This window comes from Mandrillus leucophaeus, unplaced genomic scaffold (assembly GCF_000951045.1).
Source record: "Mandrillus leucophaeus isolate KB7577 unplaced genomic scaffold, Mleu.le_1.0 Scaffold649, whole genome shotgun sequence".
In the NCBI taxonomy this organism is placed as follows: Eukaryota; Metazoa; Chordata; class Mammalia; order Primates; family Cercopithecidae; genus Mandrillus; species Mandrillus leucophaeus.
Genome location: NW_012107019.1, coordinates 261,027 through 275,609, shown reverse-complemented (window position 1 = coordinate 275,609; position 14,583 = coordinate 261,027). Strand labels below are relative to the sequence as shown.

General features: G+C 38.5%; 1 protein-coding gene across 1 annotated transcript in view; it reads left to right on the top strand.

Moving 5' to 3' along the window:
* Positions 1 to 14,583, top strand: part of HOOK3 (hook microtubule-tethering protein 3) — a 128,552-nt gene that overhangs the window by 51,704 nt on the left and 62,265 nt on the right. The window contains exons 6-7 of the mRNA XM_012001057.1: positions 7,077 to 7,144; positions 13,736 to 13,798. Of these exons, the coding sequence (XP_011856447.1) occupies positions 7,077 to 7,144; positions 13,736 to 13,798 (131 nt within the window). The remainder of the gene's footprint in view (positions 1 to 7,076; positions 7,145 to 13,735; positions 13,799 to 14,583) is intronic.

The following is a 14,583-nucleotide window of genomic DNA, read 5'->3' as shown; positions in this document are numbered from 1 at the left end:
CAAGGAGAAAAAACCAAACACCACATGTTCTCACTCATAGGTGGGAATTGAACAATGAGAACACTTGGACACAGGAAGGGGAACATCACACACTGGGGCCTGTTGTGGGGTAGGGGGAGAGGGGAGGGACAGCATTAGGAGATCTACCTAATGTAAATGACGAGTTAATGGGTGCAGCACACCAACGTGGCACTTGTATACATATGTAACAAACTTGCACGTTGTACACATGTACCCTAGAACTTAAAGTATAATAATAAATAAAAAAGAAATTACTCCCTGACTTATATTTTAGATGTTGCCTTGACTATCTTTTAAAGGAAAGAATAGTATTATGTGTATCAAAATTGTTTAATTTATTTTAAAATAATTGTACAACTTTTAGAAATACCATGGGAGGCCGGGTACGGTAGCTCATGCATGTAATTCCAGCACTTTGGGAGGCCACTGTGGGCGGATCACTTGAGGCCAGGAGTTGGAGACCAGCCTGGCCAATATGGTGAAACCTTGTCGCTACTAGAAAAAAAAGGAAAAAAAAATATAATAAGCTGAGTGTGGAGGCACACTCCTGTAATCCCAGCTACTCAGGTGTCTGAGGCATGAGAATCACTTGAACCTGGGAGGCGGAGGTTGCAGTGAGCCAAGATCGCACCACTGCACTCCAACCTGGGCGACAGAGCAAGACCATGTCTCAAAAAAAGAGAAAAGGAATACCACAGGATATTTTGTATTCACATACTCTGGCAAGAAAACCTTGAAAAACCTGGAAAACCTTGGGATTAATTTTCACATCGATAAACAGGCTTGTAAAATTAATGGGGGCAGGCTCAGTGGCTCAGGTCTGTAATCACAGCACTTTGGGAGGCTGAGGCAGGTGGATCACGAGGTTAGGAGTTTGAGACCAGCCTGGCCAAGATGGTGAAACCCCATCTCTACTAAAAATACAAAAATTAGCTGAGCACCTTGGTGGGCGCCTATAATCCCAGCTAATCGGGAGGCTGAGGCAGGAAAATCACTTAAGCCTGGGAGGTGGAGGTTGCAGTGAGCCAAGATCGCGCCACTGCACTTTAGCCTGGGCGACAGATCGAGACTTTTTCTCAGAAAAAAATAATAAAATAAATTATCTATCACTGCTAGAAAAATTTCTCGCTAAGCATGTAAATCTGAAAACTGTCTTTTATTTTTTCCCATGTCCTTTGTATTGCAATCTAAAATACCCCATTTTAAGCTCCCAGAGCTGTAATGACCCAATATATTATATCATTATTATTACATTGAAGTACAAGATTAAGAGCATGAGCTGCAGTGTGCCTCAACCCGTGAATTTCCACTCGTTTCCACCTCTTGCAGACAATGTGAAGGACATTGAGTAGATCACTTAATCTCTGTATTTTAGTTTTTTAGTAAAATAGAGATTCAGTATAGTACCTACCTCCTAAGGTTATTGTGGAAACTAAATAAGATCGTGTATGTAGAACAGTACAGTGTCTTGCACATAGTAGTGGTTCACAAAACATTAGTTATTACTAGGAAACGTGAACACATTATAAGTTTTACATATAATATTTTATTCTATTTTATTTTATTTTTTCGAGACGGAGTCTTGCTCTGTTGCCCAGGCTGGAGTGCAGTTTCATGATCTCAGCTCACTGCAACCTCCGCCTCCTGGATTCAAGCGATTCTCCTGCCTCAGCCTCTTGAGTAGCTGGGATTACAGACGTGCACCATCATGCCTGGCTAATGTTTTGTATTTTTAGTAGAAACAGCGTTTAATCATGTTGATCAGGCTGGTCTCGAACTCCTGACTTCATGCACCTCAGCCTCCCAAAGCACTAGGATTGCAGGCATGGGCCACCACCCCAGCCTATATATAGTATTTTAAAACATTTTTGTTCAATTGTTTTATTGTGTGTTTTTGTGAACTTTCAGGTAGCCACAATTTTTTTGTTTGTTCGTTTGTTTTTTGTTTTTTTTTTTTTTTTGAGATGGAGTCTCACTCTGTTGCCCAGGCTGGAGTGCAGTGGCGCGGTCTCAGCTCACTGCAAGCTCTGCCTCCCGGTTTCACGCCATTCTGCTGCCTCAGCCTCCAGAGTAGCTGGGACTACAGGCGCCCGCCACCACGCCTGGCTAATTTTTTATATTTTCAGTAGAGACGAGATTTCACTGTGTTAGCCAGGATGGCCTCGATCTCCTGACCTCATGATCCACCCACCTCGGCCTCCCAAAGTGCTGGGATTACAGGCGTGAGCTACCGCGCCCGGCAGTAGCCACAGTTTTTAAAATGTCATTAGGTGGTGTGCAATGATTATTTTATCAATAAATGGAATGTAAATTAGTAAAACCACTAAAGTAGAATTAGAGAAGGCTATTCTCAGTAAGTTAACTTTTAATTTACGGATTTTGTTAATTAAATATAGTTTTATGTGTACAGCAAGTCCAAGTTGACAGATTTGCACTTTGTTGAAGCTACTTGAAGACCAGTCTTGATATATAGATAATAATGTAATTAATATCTTTTTATAGTTCTTCCAAAGTGCTTATCTAATCTTAAATAGCTTTTTTCCTCTATTGACAACTACTGATTTGCATAGAAATCACTTGTTTTCTAAAAGCTGCAGTTCAAATTTATGCAATAAAGTAGATCAATTTTACCTTAAATTCATTTTTTCTTCTATATTCAATTTATTTCACAAATATTGAACTTATACATTACATTAGGGGCTAGGAACACAGTGTTAGACAGAACAGACAAGTGCTTGCCCTGGAGGAACTTGAGTGGAAGGACATTAAATAATGCCACAGATAACCTGTATGGTGAGCGCAGAGGCGAGTGTTCTGCAGCTACAGCTTAAAGGGAGATAGCCTGGGTTTGGGGTCAGGGAAGTTATTTAAGTAAAACTGTGGAAGACAGTGGGTTAAGAGTAATGTAAATAGTAGAAACTGAATGTAGGAAAGACCTAGGTTATCTCTGAGGAATTAGAAAACCCGCCAAACTATAATTGGGGTATAGTGAGAAAAGGATGAAGGAAAATTAGGCAGGAGATAGCGGCTATTATAAGTGATGACAGCACAGTATGTAACTATCACGTATGTTGAAGATGATGGGTTTTTTTTTAAGCCCAAAGGTTTTTTTCTTGTTTCCGCACCCTTTACCCCTTGTAGTGCAAAGCAGATTTCTATTAACTTGTTGTTTGTACTTTTTTGGTGTTCTGTGGTATGTTTAATAATAGACAGCATTATTTTCTTGAAGCTATGACTAATTTTATTGGTCTCTAATTCAGTATTTTTTAAAACAATGTATTTCTCTCTAGCCCCATTCCTATTTTATCATACCGTTTTCTTTCTTTCTTTTTTTTTGGGCGGGGCGGGGGACAGATTCTCAGTCTGTCACCCAGGCTGGAGTGCAGTGGTGTGATCTCGGCCCACTGCAACCTCTGCCTCCGAGGTTCAAGCAATTCTCCTGCCTCAGCCTCCTGAGTAGCTGGGATTACAGGTGCACGCACCACCACGCCTGGCTAATTTTTGTATTTTTAGTGGAGACGGGGTTTCACCACGTTGGTTAGGCTGGTCTTGAACTCCTGACTTCATGATCCGCCTGCCTCGGCCTCACAGAGTGCTGGGATTACAGGCGTGAGCCACCGCGCCCAGCCACCATTTTCTTACGGTAAATTTTAGTTTGCTTATTCCGTTTAACTCAAGAATTAAATATGGAATTTTCTGAAATTGTGATCTATGTATATTCCTGAAGTGTCTAACAAGTTTTCTGTCATAGATTAGGAGATTAGTATACGTAAGATTTGAGACATTAAATCTCTGAGTAGATGCTTTGATTTTAAGGTAGGATAGAAATTATTTAATTAAAGTTGATTAATATCAGATAATAACTTCTTATGTATCCCTTTAGGAAATTCATTGACTTCTGGAATTCTCCTTAATATGTAGGGGTCTTTGGAAGTGCATAACTGTTGAGAGTCAGCTAATTATATTTACTACAGAATAGGACTAGGAAAAGACAGAGATGTTACCTATATGCATATTCCAATGGGAAAGAAGATAGTCAATTATAATACTTTTTGAAGTTCTCACTCAGAACAAATTTTCTGTAGGAACACCTAGATTGAGTTTCCCCCCAAAATTGTGTAAATAATGGAAACTTATTGAACAAAATTTTAACATCTCATTTGTCTAGATTCAGGACATCCTCTGCTCTCAGGAACACAGTAGAGTGCTATGAATCAAGTACATGAGTGTCTGAGTGGTTAAATATTAGCTGTTACTGCATATTTATGGTATATAACATAAAACTCACTAAAGCAGTTCTGCTGTTTACTACCTGACTCACTTGGGATGAGATACTTAACCTGTGTCTTTGTCTGCACAATAAGGATGTAAAAGCTGGTTGACATGAGGAGTGAATGAAATTGTGTGTGTGTGTGCTTTGTACTCCATAAAACACTGTACAGATTAAAAGGGGCTTATGTTTAAATGTGTTTCCTAATTAGAAGAAGTGAGGAGCATCTGTTAGGGATGTTGACTCAGTGCACATTTGTCTTGGCTGTCTTCTCAAATTGGGGCAAATAAAATGGTGGTAAATTTGAAAAAACAAAGATTAGTAGTAGAAGACACACTAATAATAATTGTTATTTATTATCTTCCTTCTGTCTGGTACCTAAAAATGCTTTTTACAGACCAGGAAGCTGGGACTCGTAAGTGTTATGTGACTTGCCCAATACTTCCTACGTGTGATAGGCTAGACAAGGACAAAAATTCATGTTTCTTCCACATTTAAACTTAATATTCCCTGTGATAAACTATGCTGTGAATTTTAGACAGTGAAGCCTTCAGGATAAGCTGCCTCACATAGCACACCTCATTCTCCAGCATTGCCTCATAGACACACACCCAGTAATATCATATCATTTGTATTTTGGACTTTTAAAGATTCATAAATTTTTTTATTTAAAAAACTGTACTGTAATTTAGTTCTCATCATCATTTTATCATTTAGCATTTTACGGTGTTCGCGGGGAAGGGCCTTGACGTGGCAACACCGCTTCTTAACTAACGCTTCCCCTCTCACACCTACTAACCCCTCACCCCTCGAGTCCACTGTTATTTCCTTCACTTTCAACAGGCTGTCATTAAATTCTCCTTCCCCATTATCAGTGCCGCTGCTGCTTCTCTTCCATGTTCACAGTGTCACTTTTAGAGCTGTTTAATCATCCTACCTGTGCTGGTTTCTTCATAGCCTTTGAATTCTGTGTTCGATACTTTTGAACAGAGCATCTAAAATCTCCCTTTCTGTATTCCAACACTCATAGGGTGATTCTCATTAAGAAAACAAAACTAAAAATTGAGCTCAGACTAAAGGAATTCTTTTTTTACTAAATAGCGATTAAGTTATGATATTCCTATTGTTGGCCTAAGAACAATGCCTATGATTTAGTCGTGTTATGTATGTTTGTACTTACAACCAAACAATTGATTGGGTACAAGTAGCCTTAGGACAATACTTCCTTAAAAACATGTTTCTGATAAACTAAAGCTTTAGCATTAACCAGAAGTCATAATTTAATAGTATTGTAAAAATACCTCATTTATTTTAAATCGTCTATTGGGTAGAGGATTACAATTGTCATTTCAACTACATGAATCTCTTGTCAAAAGAGTACTTTGAAACTATCTAAAGTACTCTTGAGGGGCCTTTCATGGTAAGACCCCTCAAGGAGTGAGGTTTTATTGTGTACGTTGTTTGGATGTATGGGGTTGGAGAGGTACGTTGAGCCTAAAATTTCCTAATTACTTTACTCTTTTACGTGTTTCTTACTGCAACATATTTACCGTATTTGTTGGAGTCCATCTGGGCTATTGCCTTTTTATCCTTAATATTACTTTTGTAATCCATTGTTGGATTCAGAAATGAAAACTGCTTCCGGGGCTTTTTTAGAAGGCAAGAAATTATTTTCAAGTTTGTCATTACTAATAACAAAGAGATCTTTCTATTTTTTGGCAGTAGTGAGGATGAATTTGATGAAGTTGCTGCTTTAGCTTATTGGAGGTGTGGATCATTTTATTTTTTGTGTTTGACTGTTCAAGTGCCTTAGTGAGAAGGGGGAAGTAGTAGAACAAGGAGTTCATCTGTAACCGTGAACAGTCAATTGTGATAACTCACTACCCTTAGACCAGTCAATAATTATTTTAAAGCCTGGGATTATACAATATTTGTTTAACTATGGTATCAATTTGTATGTTAAATTCATCTCAATTCTTTGTCCTAAGCAGCTCTCAGTTTAATTTTTTTTATTTGCTGTTGAAGAAAATATTAAAGCAGGCTGGGCACGGTGGCTCACACCTGTAATCCCAGCACTTTAGGAGACCGAGGCGGGCGGATCATGAGGTCAAGAGATCGAGACCATCCTGGCCAACATGGTGAAACCAGGTCTCTACTAAAAATACAAAAATTAGTTGGGCGTGGTGGCACACGCCTGTAGTCCCAGCTACTTGGGAGGCTGAGGCAGGAGAATTGAGTGAACCCGGGAGGCGGAGGTTGCAGTGAGGCAAGATTGCACCACTGTACTCCAGCTTGGCAACAGAGTGAGATTCCATCTCAAAAAAAAAAAGGAAATATTAAGGCAGAAATTAATGCAGCACGTTGATGTCACATAAAAATAAAGCACAGAATTCAGGTTTTTTTTTAACTGTATAGCAAAGAGTAATGTGAAAGGTAATTTTTAGATTTTAGAAAAAAAAAATATGGAGTTTTTTCCATCCTGGTTTCAGGCTTTACCATTTCATCGTTTTACATTGGCACGTACTCATGCCAATATTCCATTCTCGTGACCTGTAGCTGTAGCCTCAACTTTAGAAGGCATGTTGAAAGGGAAAGAAAAGATCTTAAGGAAAGATAAATAGTGTGATTTTCGGACTTTACCAATACATTTAATGGTGTATGTGGGATTCCTACGAAGAGTCAAAACACAGGGGAACGACTTATAAGGATTTATGAAGTATGAGCCTTAGCTGCCTTGACCATGTTTAACTTGAACAGTGACATTCCAGATTGTTCTTGTTTTCAGAGTACATCCAAGCCATTATGATGATGGAGGAATCTGTTCAACATGTTGTCATGACAGCCATTCAAGAGGTATGTTGGAGCTTCATGCTTATAGTTTATGAAAAATTAAAGGAGTGAACGTGAGTATAAATAATACAAGTAGAAAAATTTGAAAGAGATTTTCCTCATTTTTAAAGAGTTTTTACTTTGCATTTATGATATAACTTTTCTTGTTTTTGTTCTAAAAAATCATACTCATTTAAATTTTCCAATTTTATTTAAATCTTAAACATTTATTTTGCAGATATAGATATAACTATTCCTAAAATTTTTTTTTTTTTTTTTTGAGACGGAGTCTCACTCTGTCACCCAGGCTAGAGTGCAGTGGTGCGATCTAGGCTCACTGCAACTTCTGCCTCCTGGGTTCAAGTGATTCTCCTGCCTCAGCCTCCCAAGTAGCTGGGACTACAGGTGTGTGCCACCATGCCTGGCTAATTTTTTGTATTTTTAGTAAAGATGGGGTTTCACCGTGTTAGCCAGAATGGTCTCGATCTCCTGACCTCGTGATCTGCCCGTCTTGGCCTCCCAAAGTGTTGGGATTACAGGTGTGAGCCACCATGCCCAGCCAGCTGTTCCTAATTTTTTAAAGTGCCCTTAATGAAATAGTAATAGACTAATTCCTAAAGCTAATAATAAATAATATCTATTATTTATTTATTTGACCGAGTCTCACTCTGTTGTCCAGGCTGGAGTGCAATGGCGTGATCTTGGCTCACTGCAACCTCTGCCACCCAGGTTTAAGCAATTCTCCTGTCTCAGTCCCCTGAGTAGCTGGAACTACAGGCACATGCCACCATGCCTGGCTAGTTTTTGTATTTTTAATAGAGACAGGGTTTCACCATATTGGTCAGGCTGGTCTCGAACTCCTGAACCTTAGGTGATCCACCCTCCCCAACCTCCCAAAGTGCTAGGATTACAGGCGTGAGCCATGGCGCCTGGCCAAATAATATCTATCTTAAACCAGCAGTCTTCCTCACACTTAACTAGTGGTTTCCTGTTTGGTAGAAAATGAATCTTCACCTCCAGCCATTCCCAAAGCAATTTTTACATGAATATTTATGTTTTAAATGTAAAACCTAAAACTGTAAAAGTAAAAATAAAATAGAGATTAATAGCTGGTCAAGTTCAGGATGTGAGAATGTTTTTAATCATAAAAGCAGTGGAAGAAACCCTTAAGGGAAATCACAAAGTGTATGCAGGACACGAATATGCACCTAACATTGAAAAATACAAAAGACAGGCCGGGTACGATGGCCTCACACCTGTAATCCCAGCAGTTTGGGAGGCCAAGGCAGGCGGATCACAAGGTCAAGAGTTTGAGACCATCCTGGCCAACATGGTAAAACCTCGTCTCTACTAAAAATACAAAAATTATCTGGGTGTGGTGGCACATGCCTGTAGTCCCAGCTACTCGGGAGGCTGAGGCAGGAAAGTCGCTTGAACCTAGGAGGCGGAGGTTGGAATGAGCTGAGATCACACCACTGTCCTCCAGTCTGGTGACAGAGTGAGACTCCATCTCAAAAAAAAAAAGCAAAAAATACAAAAGAAAAACATTAAAAATATTCAATTAAATGCAAATTAAGGTGAAGTTGTGCTTAAAAAATCTTCCAATGACTTTTGACACCAACTACCCAAAGTTAGGCCAAACTTCACAGATTTAAAGGTATCACTGTCTACAGACTGCCCACAGTTCAGACACCAGCTCCAGGCTCAGGGGTCTCCAGTCCACCCTGCCATCTGACCAACTGCCTACAAATTCAAGGATTCCCACTATCTCCACGCATTCTGTAATTTACTGGAACAACTAACAGAAGTCAGGAAGGATAACAGCTTTATTACAGCAAATGTATATAAATAAAATTAAATGCATTTCTGGATTAAGTTTCTGTTAAACCAAAAAATGCATAGGGTGAGGTCAGGGAAGGTCCCAAATGGTTTCTTTTGTCCCTCACCCCATGGTAGCAATATGCAGAGTATTGCCAACCAGAGAAGCTTACCTGAGCCTTTATATCCAGAATCTTTGTTGGAGTTTCATTACATCTGTATGTTTGATTCAATCAGTGACCATGATGTCCAAATCAATTTTCAGCCTCCTTTGTTTCCCAGAGGTCAGGCCGATAACAAAGCCCCAGCCTTCTGATCACATGATTGGTCTTTCTGGAGTGGCCAACTCCTATCTGGAGTCATCTCGTTAGCTTAAACTATCTAGGGGCCCACTGCGAATAGCAAAGACAACTCCTATCTCTAGGGAAATTCTTTATTACCCAACAAAGCTTTTAACGAGTTCATTAGTTTAGCAGTCAGCAGTCAGCACCAGATGGCAGGAATGCAAACTGGTGTATCTTAAAAATGTTATCCCCTTTTATATAATATAAGATTAGATTGGTCATGTTAAAATACCAAACTATAGTTACCCAACCAAGATATGAGTTTAATTTGTTCTCAAGTGGTCCTGGGTTGGTGTGGAGGCTCTATAGTCATCAGGAACCCAGCTTTCTTCCATCTTGCTGCTGTGCCGTTCTTAATACGTGATTCCCAGCTAGTGGTTCAGTGCTGGCTTTCAGGTTTGTATTTCCAGCCAGCAGAAAGGATTGAGGAAAGGTTTATCCACCTCCTGCAAGTAAATTTGCAGGAATTCTCACTCCTCTTAGCCAGATATTACCCACCTAGCCACATGGGGGAGTCTGGGAAATGGGGTCCTTATTCTAGATAGTCATGGACCCAACCAAAATTCCAGGCTTCTGTTACTAAGCAAGAGCAGGGAAAAGAATAAGAGGACCGCCAACCATTCTGCTTTACTGTAGTTGATCCTGTAATTCCACTTTTAGGAATTTATCCTAAAAAAAAAAAAAAAAAATGTAAAATATGGCCAGGTGTGGTGGCTGACACCTGTAAATCCCAACACTTTGGGAGGTCGAGGCGGGTGGATCACGAGGTCAGGAGTTCAAGACCAGCCTGGCCAACATAGTGAAACTCCGTCTCTACTCAAAATACAAATATTAGCCGGGCGTGGTGGCACATACCTGTAATCCCAGCTACTCGGGAGGCTGGAGAATGGCTTGAACCCGGGAGGTGGAGGTTGTAGTGAGCCGAGATTGCGCCACTGCACTCCAGCCTGGGTGATAGTGCGAGACTCCATCTCAGAAAGAAAAAGTAAAATACAAAGATACATAATAATGGTCGTAACAAGCATTTGATTAGGCTGTGACTAAGCAATTTCCATTTGTTAGCCCATTTAAATTTCTGTACACTTGAATTAATGCCTCCAAATTTATACTTAAAATGGTTAAAATGGCAATTTTTGTCATGTATATTTATCACAGTATAAAGGAAAATTCACTATAATCCTGTGAGGTGTATATTATTGTCTTCATTTTATAAAAAGAAACTGAGAGAGTTTGAATAACTTGCTCAGGTTCACACAGGAAGTAGTGACTGAGATAGCACTCAGGTCTAAGCAGTCTGAGTGCAGAGCCCATACCTACAACCATTGTGCTATATCCCCTCAATATAGTGTGCTTCAGTATTATTTACTAGTACTAAAGCATTAGAAATAACTACCCAGCGGTGGAACAATGGATAAATAAATTATGGTATACCAATATACTGGCATAGATATTGAAGCATATCTTTGAAAAATATTTAATGACATAAGGGAAAACTCATACTAGGTTTAAAAAGGTAGACAGAAAGCACATGAACAGTATGATCCCATTTCTGTTAAAAATTAAGATGAAGGAAAACAAATAAACTTACTTAATGTTAACTCTCCAAATAGCTGAATTTTCTTTACCCTTTTCTATATTTTTAAATTTTTCTGTAATAACAGGTGGTATATGTATAACCAGGAATGTTTTTAAAATTAAATCTGTGACCAAGTGACTTTCTTTCTATGAACCTATCCCGAATTTTCTTTACCCTTTTCTGTATTTTAAATTTTTTCTATAATAACAGGTGGTATATCTATAACCAGGAATTTTTTTAAATTAAATCTGTGACCAGTGACTTTCTATGAACCTATCCCAAGGAATTATTTAAAAACTCAGACCAAGACTGGACACAACAATGTTTATCAAACTATTCTATATTAACAGAAACGTGAAAACAATGTATATCCATTGGTAAGCTAGTGTTTCAATTGTGGTACATCCATATGATGGAATATTACATAGCTGATAAAAATGTGTGAAAGGGTATCTTAGAACAGAAGGAAAAAATTTTAAATGTCAAATGACCAGAACAAGATATAAAGTTGTATGTAAAATAGAATCCCAATTAGAGTTTTAATATGTCTATTATTTGCATATTCATTTAGCAAATACTTACTGAGTACCCAGTATGTACCAAGCACTGTAGTCAGCACTACGGATACAACCATGAAAAAGATAGACATGGTCTCTTGCCTCACAAAGCATAAGTCTCATAGGAGATGCTGGAAGAGATGGAGTTGAAAGCACAGTTGGGGATTAGCCTTGGGTGAGAAGAAGAGCCCTTGTGTTGTAACAGAAATGAAGAAAGCAAGGGGTGGGCATGCCTGTCACTAAGTTTGTAAATTAGGGTATTGGAAATTCTTATCTGAAGGCAAGATAGTCTGATGATGAGTGTGGGTGAGTTGGTGAGGTTTGAGAAGCAGGAACAGTGTCGAATAATCTCTGATGAAAATGAGGCTGTTGGCTGGGGAAAACAGCTATGCTTTTTGAGTAGCATTGAAGCCCCAGTTGAGATTGAAAACTTTGTTAATAATGACACCAGTTTTGTGGTTTTTAAATTTTTTTACCTTCTCAATACAGTTGACCGTTAAACAGCATGGGTCTATTTTATGCAGGTTTGGATTGCACAGGTCTACTTTTGCGCAGTTTTGTTTTTTTGGTTTTTTTACAGCCAAACACAGATGGAATATACTGTCTTTGCAGGATGTGAAACTCACATGTACAGAGACCAGCTTTTCACATAGGGAAGTTCTGCAGGGCTGCCTGTGGGACTTGAGTGTGTGTGCATGTTGATATATGCCTGAGTCCTAGAACCAGTTCCCCATCTATACCGTGGGGTGACTTTAGCAGTCAGGGTGTAGGTAGCGTATAGGCAGTGGTAGCTGGATTAATCTTGGATTGAGATTTTGACAGAAAAAATGAGGTCAGAGGAGAGTAGAGAATATTGACAAAAGTCATAGAAAGACATGAAATCTAGAGAAAATAATTGATTAAACAAGTGATGAACCTAGGAATCGAAAATAGGGAGGGGACAATGGTAGACAATGTTAGCAGAAGAAATCAACTACATTCACTATCAAGTCTGAGCTAAGTGAGGAAGAAAGTGAAACGGTGGGCTAAGACTGAAAGACAAGGAGAAAGTACAGAGGGATGGGGCCCAGAAGTCTTACTGATGTTGAGGAACAGATAAAATATAATGAGAGGCCTACGATGAGAGATGGTTGTGCTCAAAGTAGGATACCTAGATTTTTATTGAGAGCTGTTGCTGGAATCACAAGATCTCAACAGTACATCGCCCAGGCTAGAGTGCAGTGGCTATTCACAGGTGTGATCACAGTTCACTGTATTCTCCAACTCCTGGGCTCAAGCAATCCATCCACCTCAGCCTCCCGAGTAGCTGGAACTAAAGGGTATGTACCACAACACCCAGTTATACATCCCCACATTACTGATTGTCCCTCTCCCTTTTGTCTTTAAGACAGAATATAAGAAGGAAACAACAGGCGACTGGGACCATTTGAGTCTCTCCCTGACAGTTGTCATAACCAGAATTCTGTTCCCTTCTCCCCAGAGATCCAGAAGATCTCTGGATCTTCTCTCTTTGCAACGTAAGGGTTAGGGCGTCAGTGTGTGTGTGTTATCATTAAACATTAGCCAGTAATTTTTGCTAATACTGATGTTGTCCACATTTGTTCTTTAGAAATAAATGGTATTGCTATTTTTAGTGAGAAGCCACTATTTTTAAGTATGTAGCCACATTTTAATTTTAATAACTTGTTTTTGTGATAAGAATAAGTAATACTAGATTGTTATTACTAGGCTTGCAGTGAAAAAGAGCGTCAGGATTTAGATCTCTAATTCAATTTATTATTTTATTTACTTCTTTGTCTCTTGCCCTGTCTTATGGTGCTGATAGCCCTCTAATTTTATTTATTTATTTATTTATTTATTTTTTTGAGAGGAATCTTGCCCTGTCACCCAGGCTGGAGTGCAATGGTGCCATCTCAGCTCACTGTAACCTCCGCCTCCCAGGTTTAAGTGATTCTCCTGCCTCAGCCTCCTGAGTAGCTAGGATTACCGGTGGGCGCCACCATGCCTGGCTAATTTTTGTATTTTTAATAGAGACGGGTTTCACCATGTTGGTCAGGCTGGTCTTGAACTCCTGACCTCATAATCTGCCCTCCTCTGCCTCCCAGCCCTCTAATTTTAAATGAAGGCATTATTCTGGAGTGGGGACAAAAAAAGTTCCAGACTCAGAAGCTTTAATGTAATGCAAAGTGTTTTACATGTGTGTTTTCATTTTAATTTTTATATTTCTATAGTGGCTGGGTATTAATCTTCTTATGTTAAGTATTTTATGTAGAATGTCTTTTTTGTCTTATAGTTATAGTCATTTAAATCTTGATTTCAGCTGATGAGTAAAGAATCTCCTGTCTCTGCTGGAAATGATGCCTATGTTGACCTTGATCGCCAGGTATATAATTTTACATTGTTTTTATTCATGAAAAGGTTGAAAAGGATAAGCCTCAGATGTTAATGAGAAGAATGGGTTAAAATTGCTTTTGGATTATATTGGTATAATTCTTTATATTTTACCTAAAATTTTAAGTACATAAGCTATTTTACTAATGGAATTTACACATTTATAATTAAGTTTGTAATTTGTAATAAAATGCATTTGCAATTAAGTGCCATTGCATAACCTACTTTGAAATAGGTTAATTTTTTTAGTTTATTGTGATTCCTGTTTTCTAATCATGAATTTTTATTTTTCTGTTAGTGATAGCAATGTGCCACATTTAACACAATAGATGTTACAGCTTATGATTATATGAATCATAAGAATAAATTCATGTCATTTGCTAGAAAAATGAAATATACAGTTGTCATTTTCTTGAAAAATGACATGTCAGATTCCTGGAAAATGACATGAATTTATTTTTATGATTTGTATCTAATGCAAAAGATACTTACCTTTTATTTCCTTTTGTCAGTTGAAGATGTCTTCTCGATCCCACCCCTCATTTCTGTGAAGTAGTGAATAATTAAATACTCTGAAGAACTACTATATTTTTAAAGGAATCCTGCAATGTATTTTTATGATTTTAACAGAAAAGTTACTTTGTACTTTTAAATATCGCTTCCTTTTTTTTTTTTTTTTTTTTGACCGAGTTTTGCTCTTGTTGCCCAAGCTGGAATGCAATGGCATGATCTCAGCTCACTGCACATGTATATTTCAAGTTAGGTTTTTAACAAAAT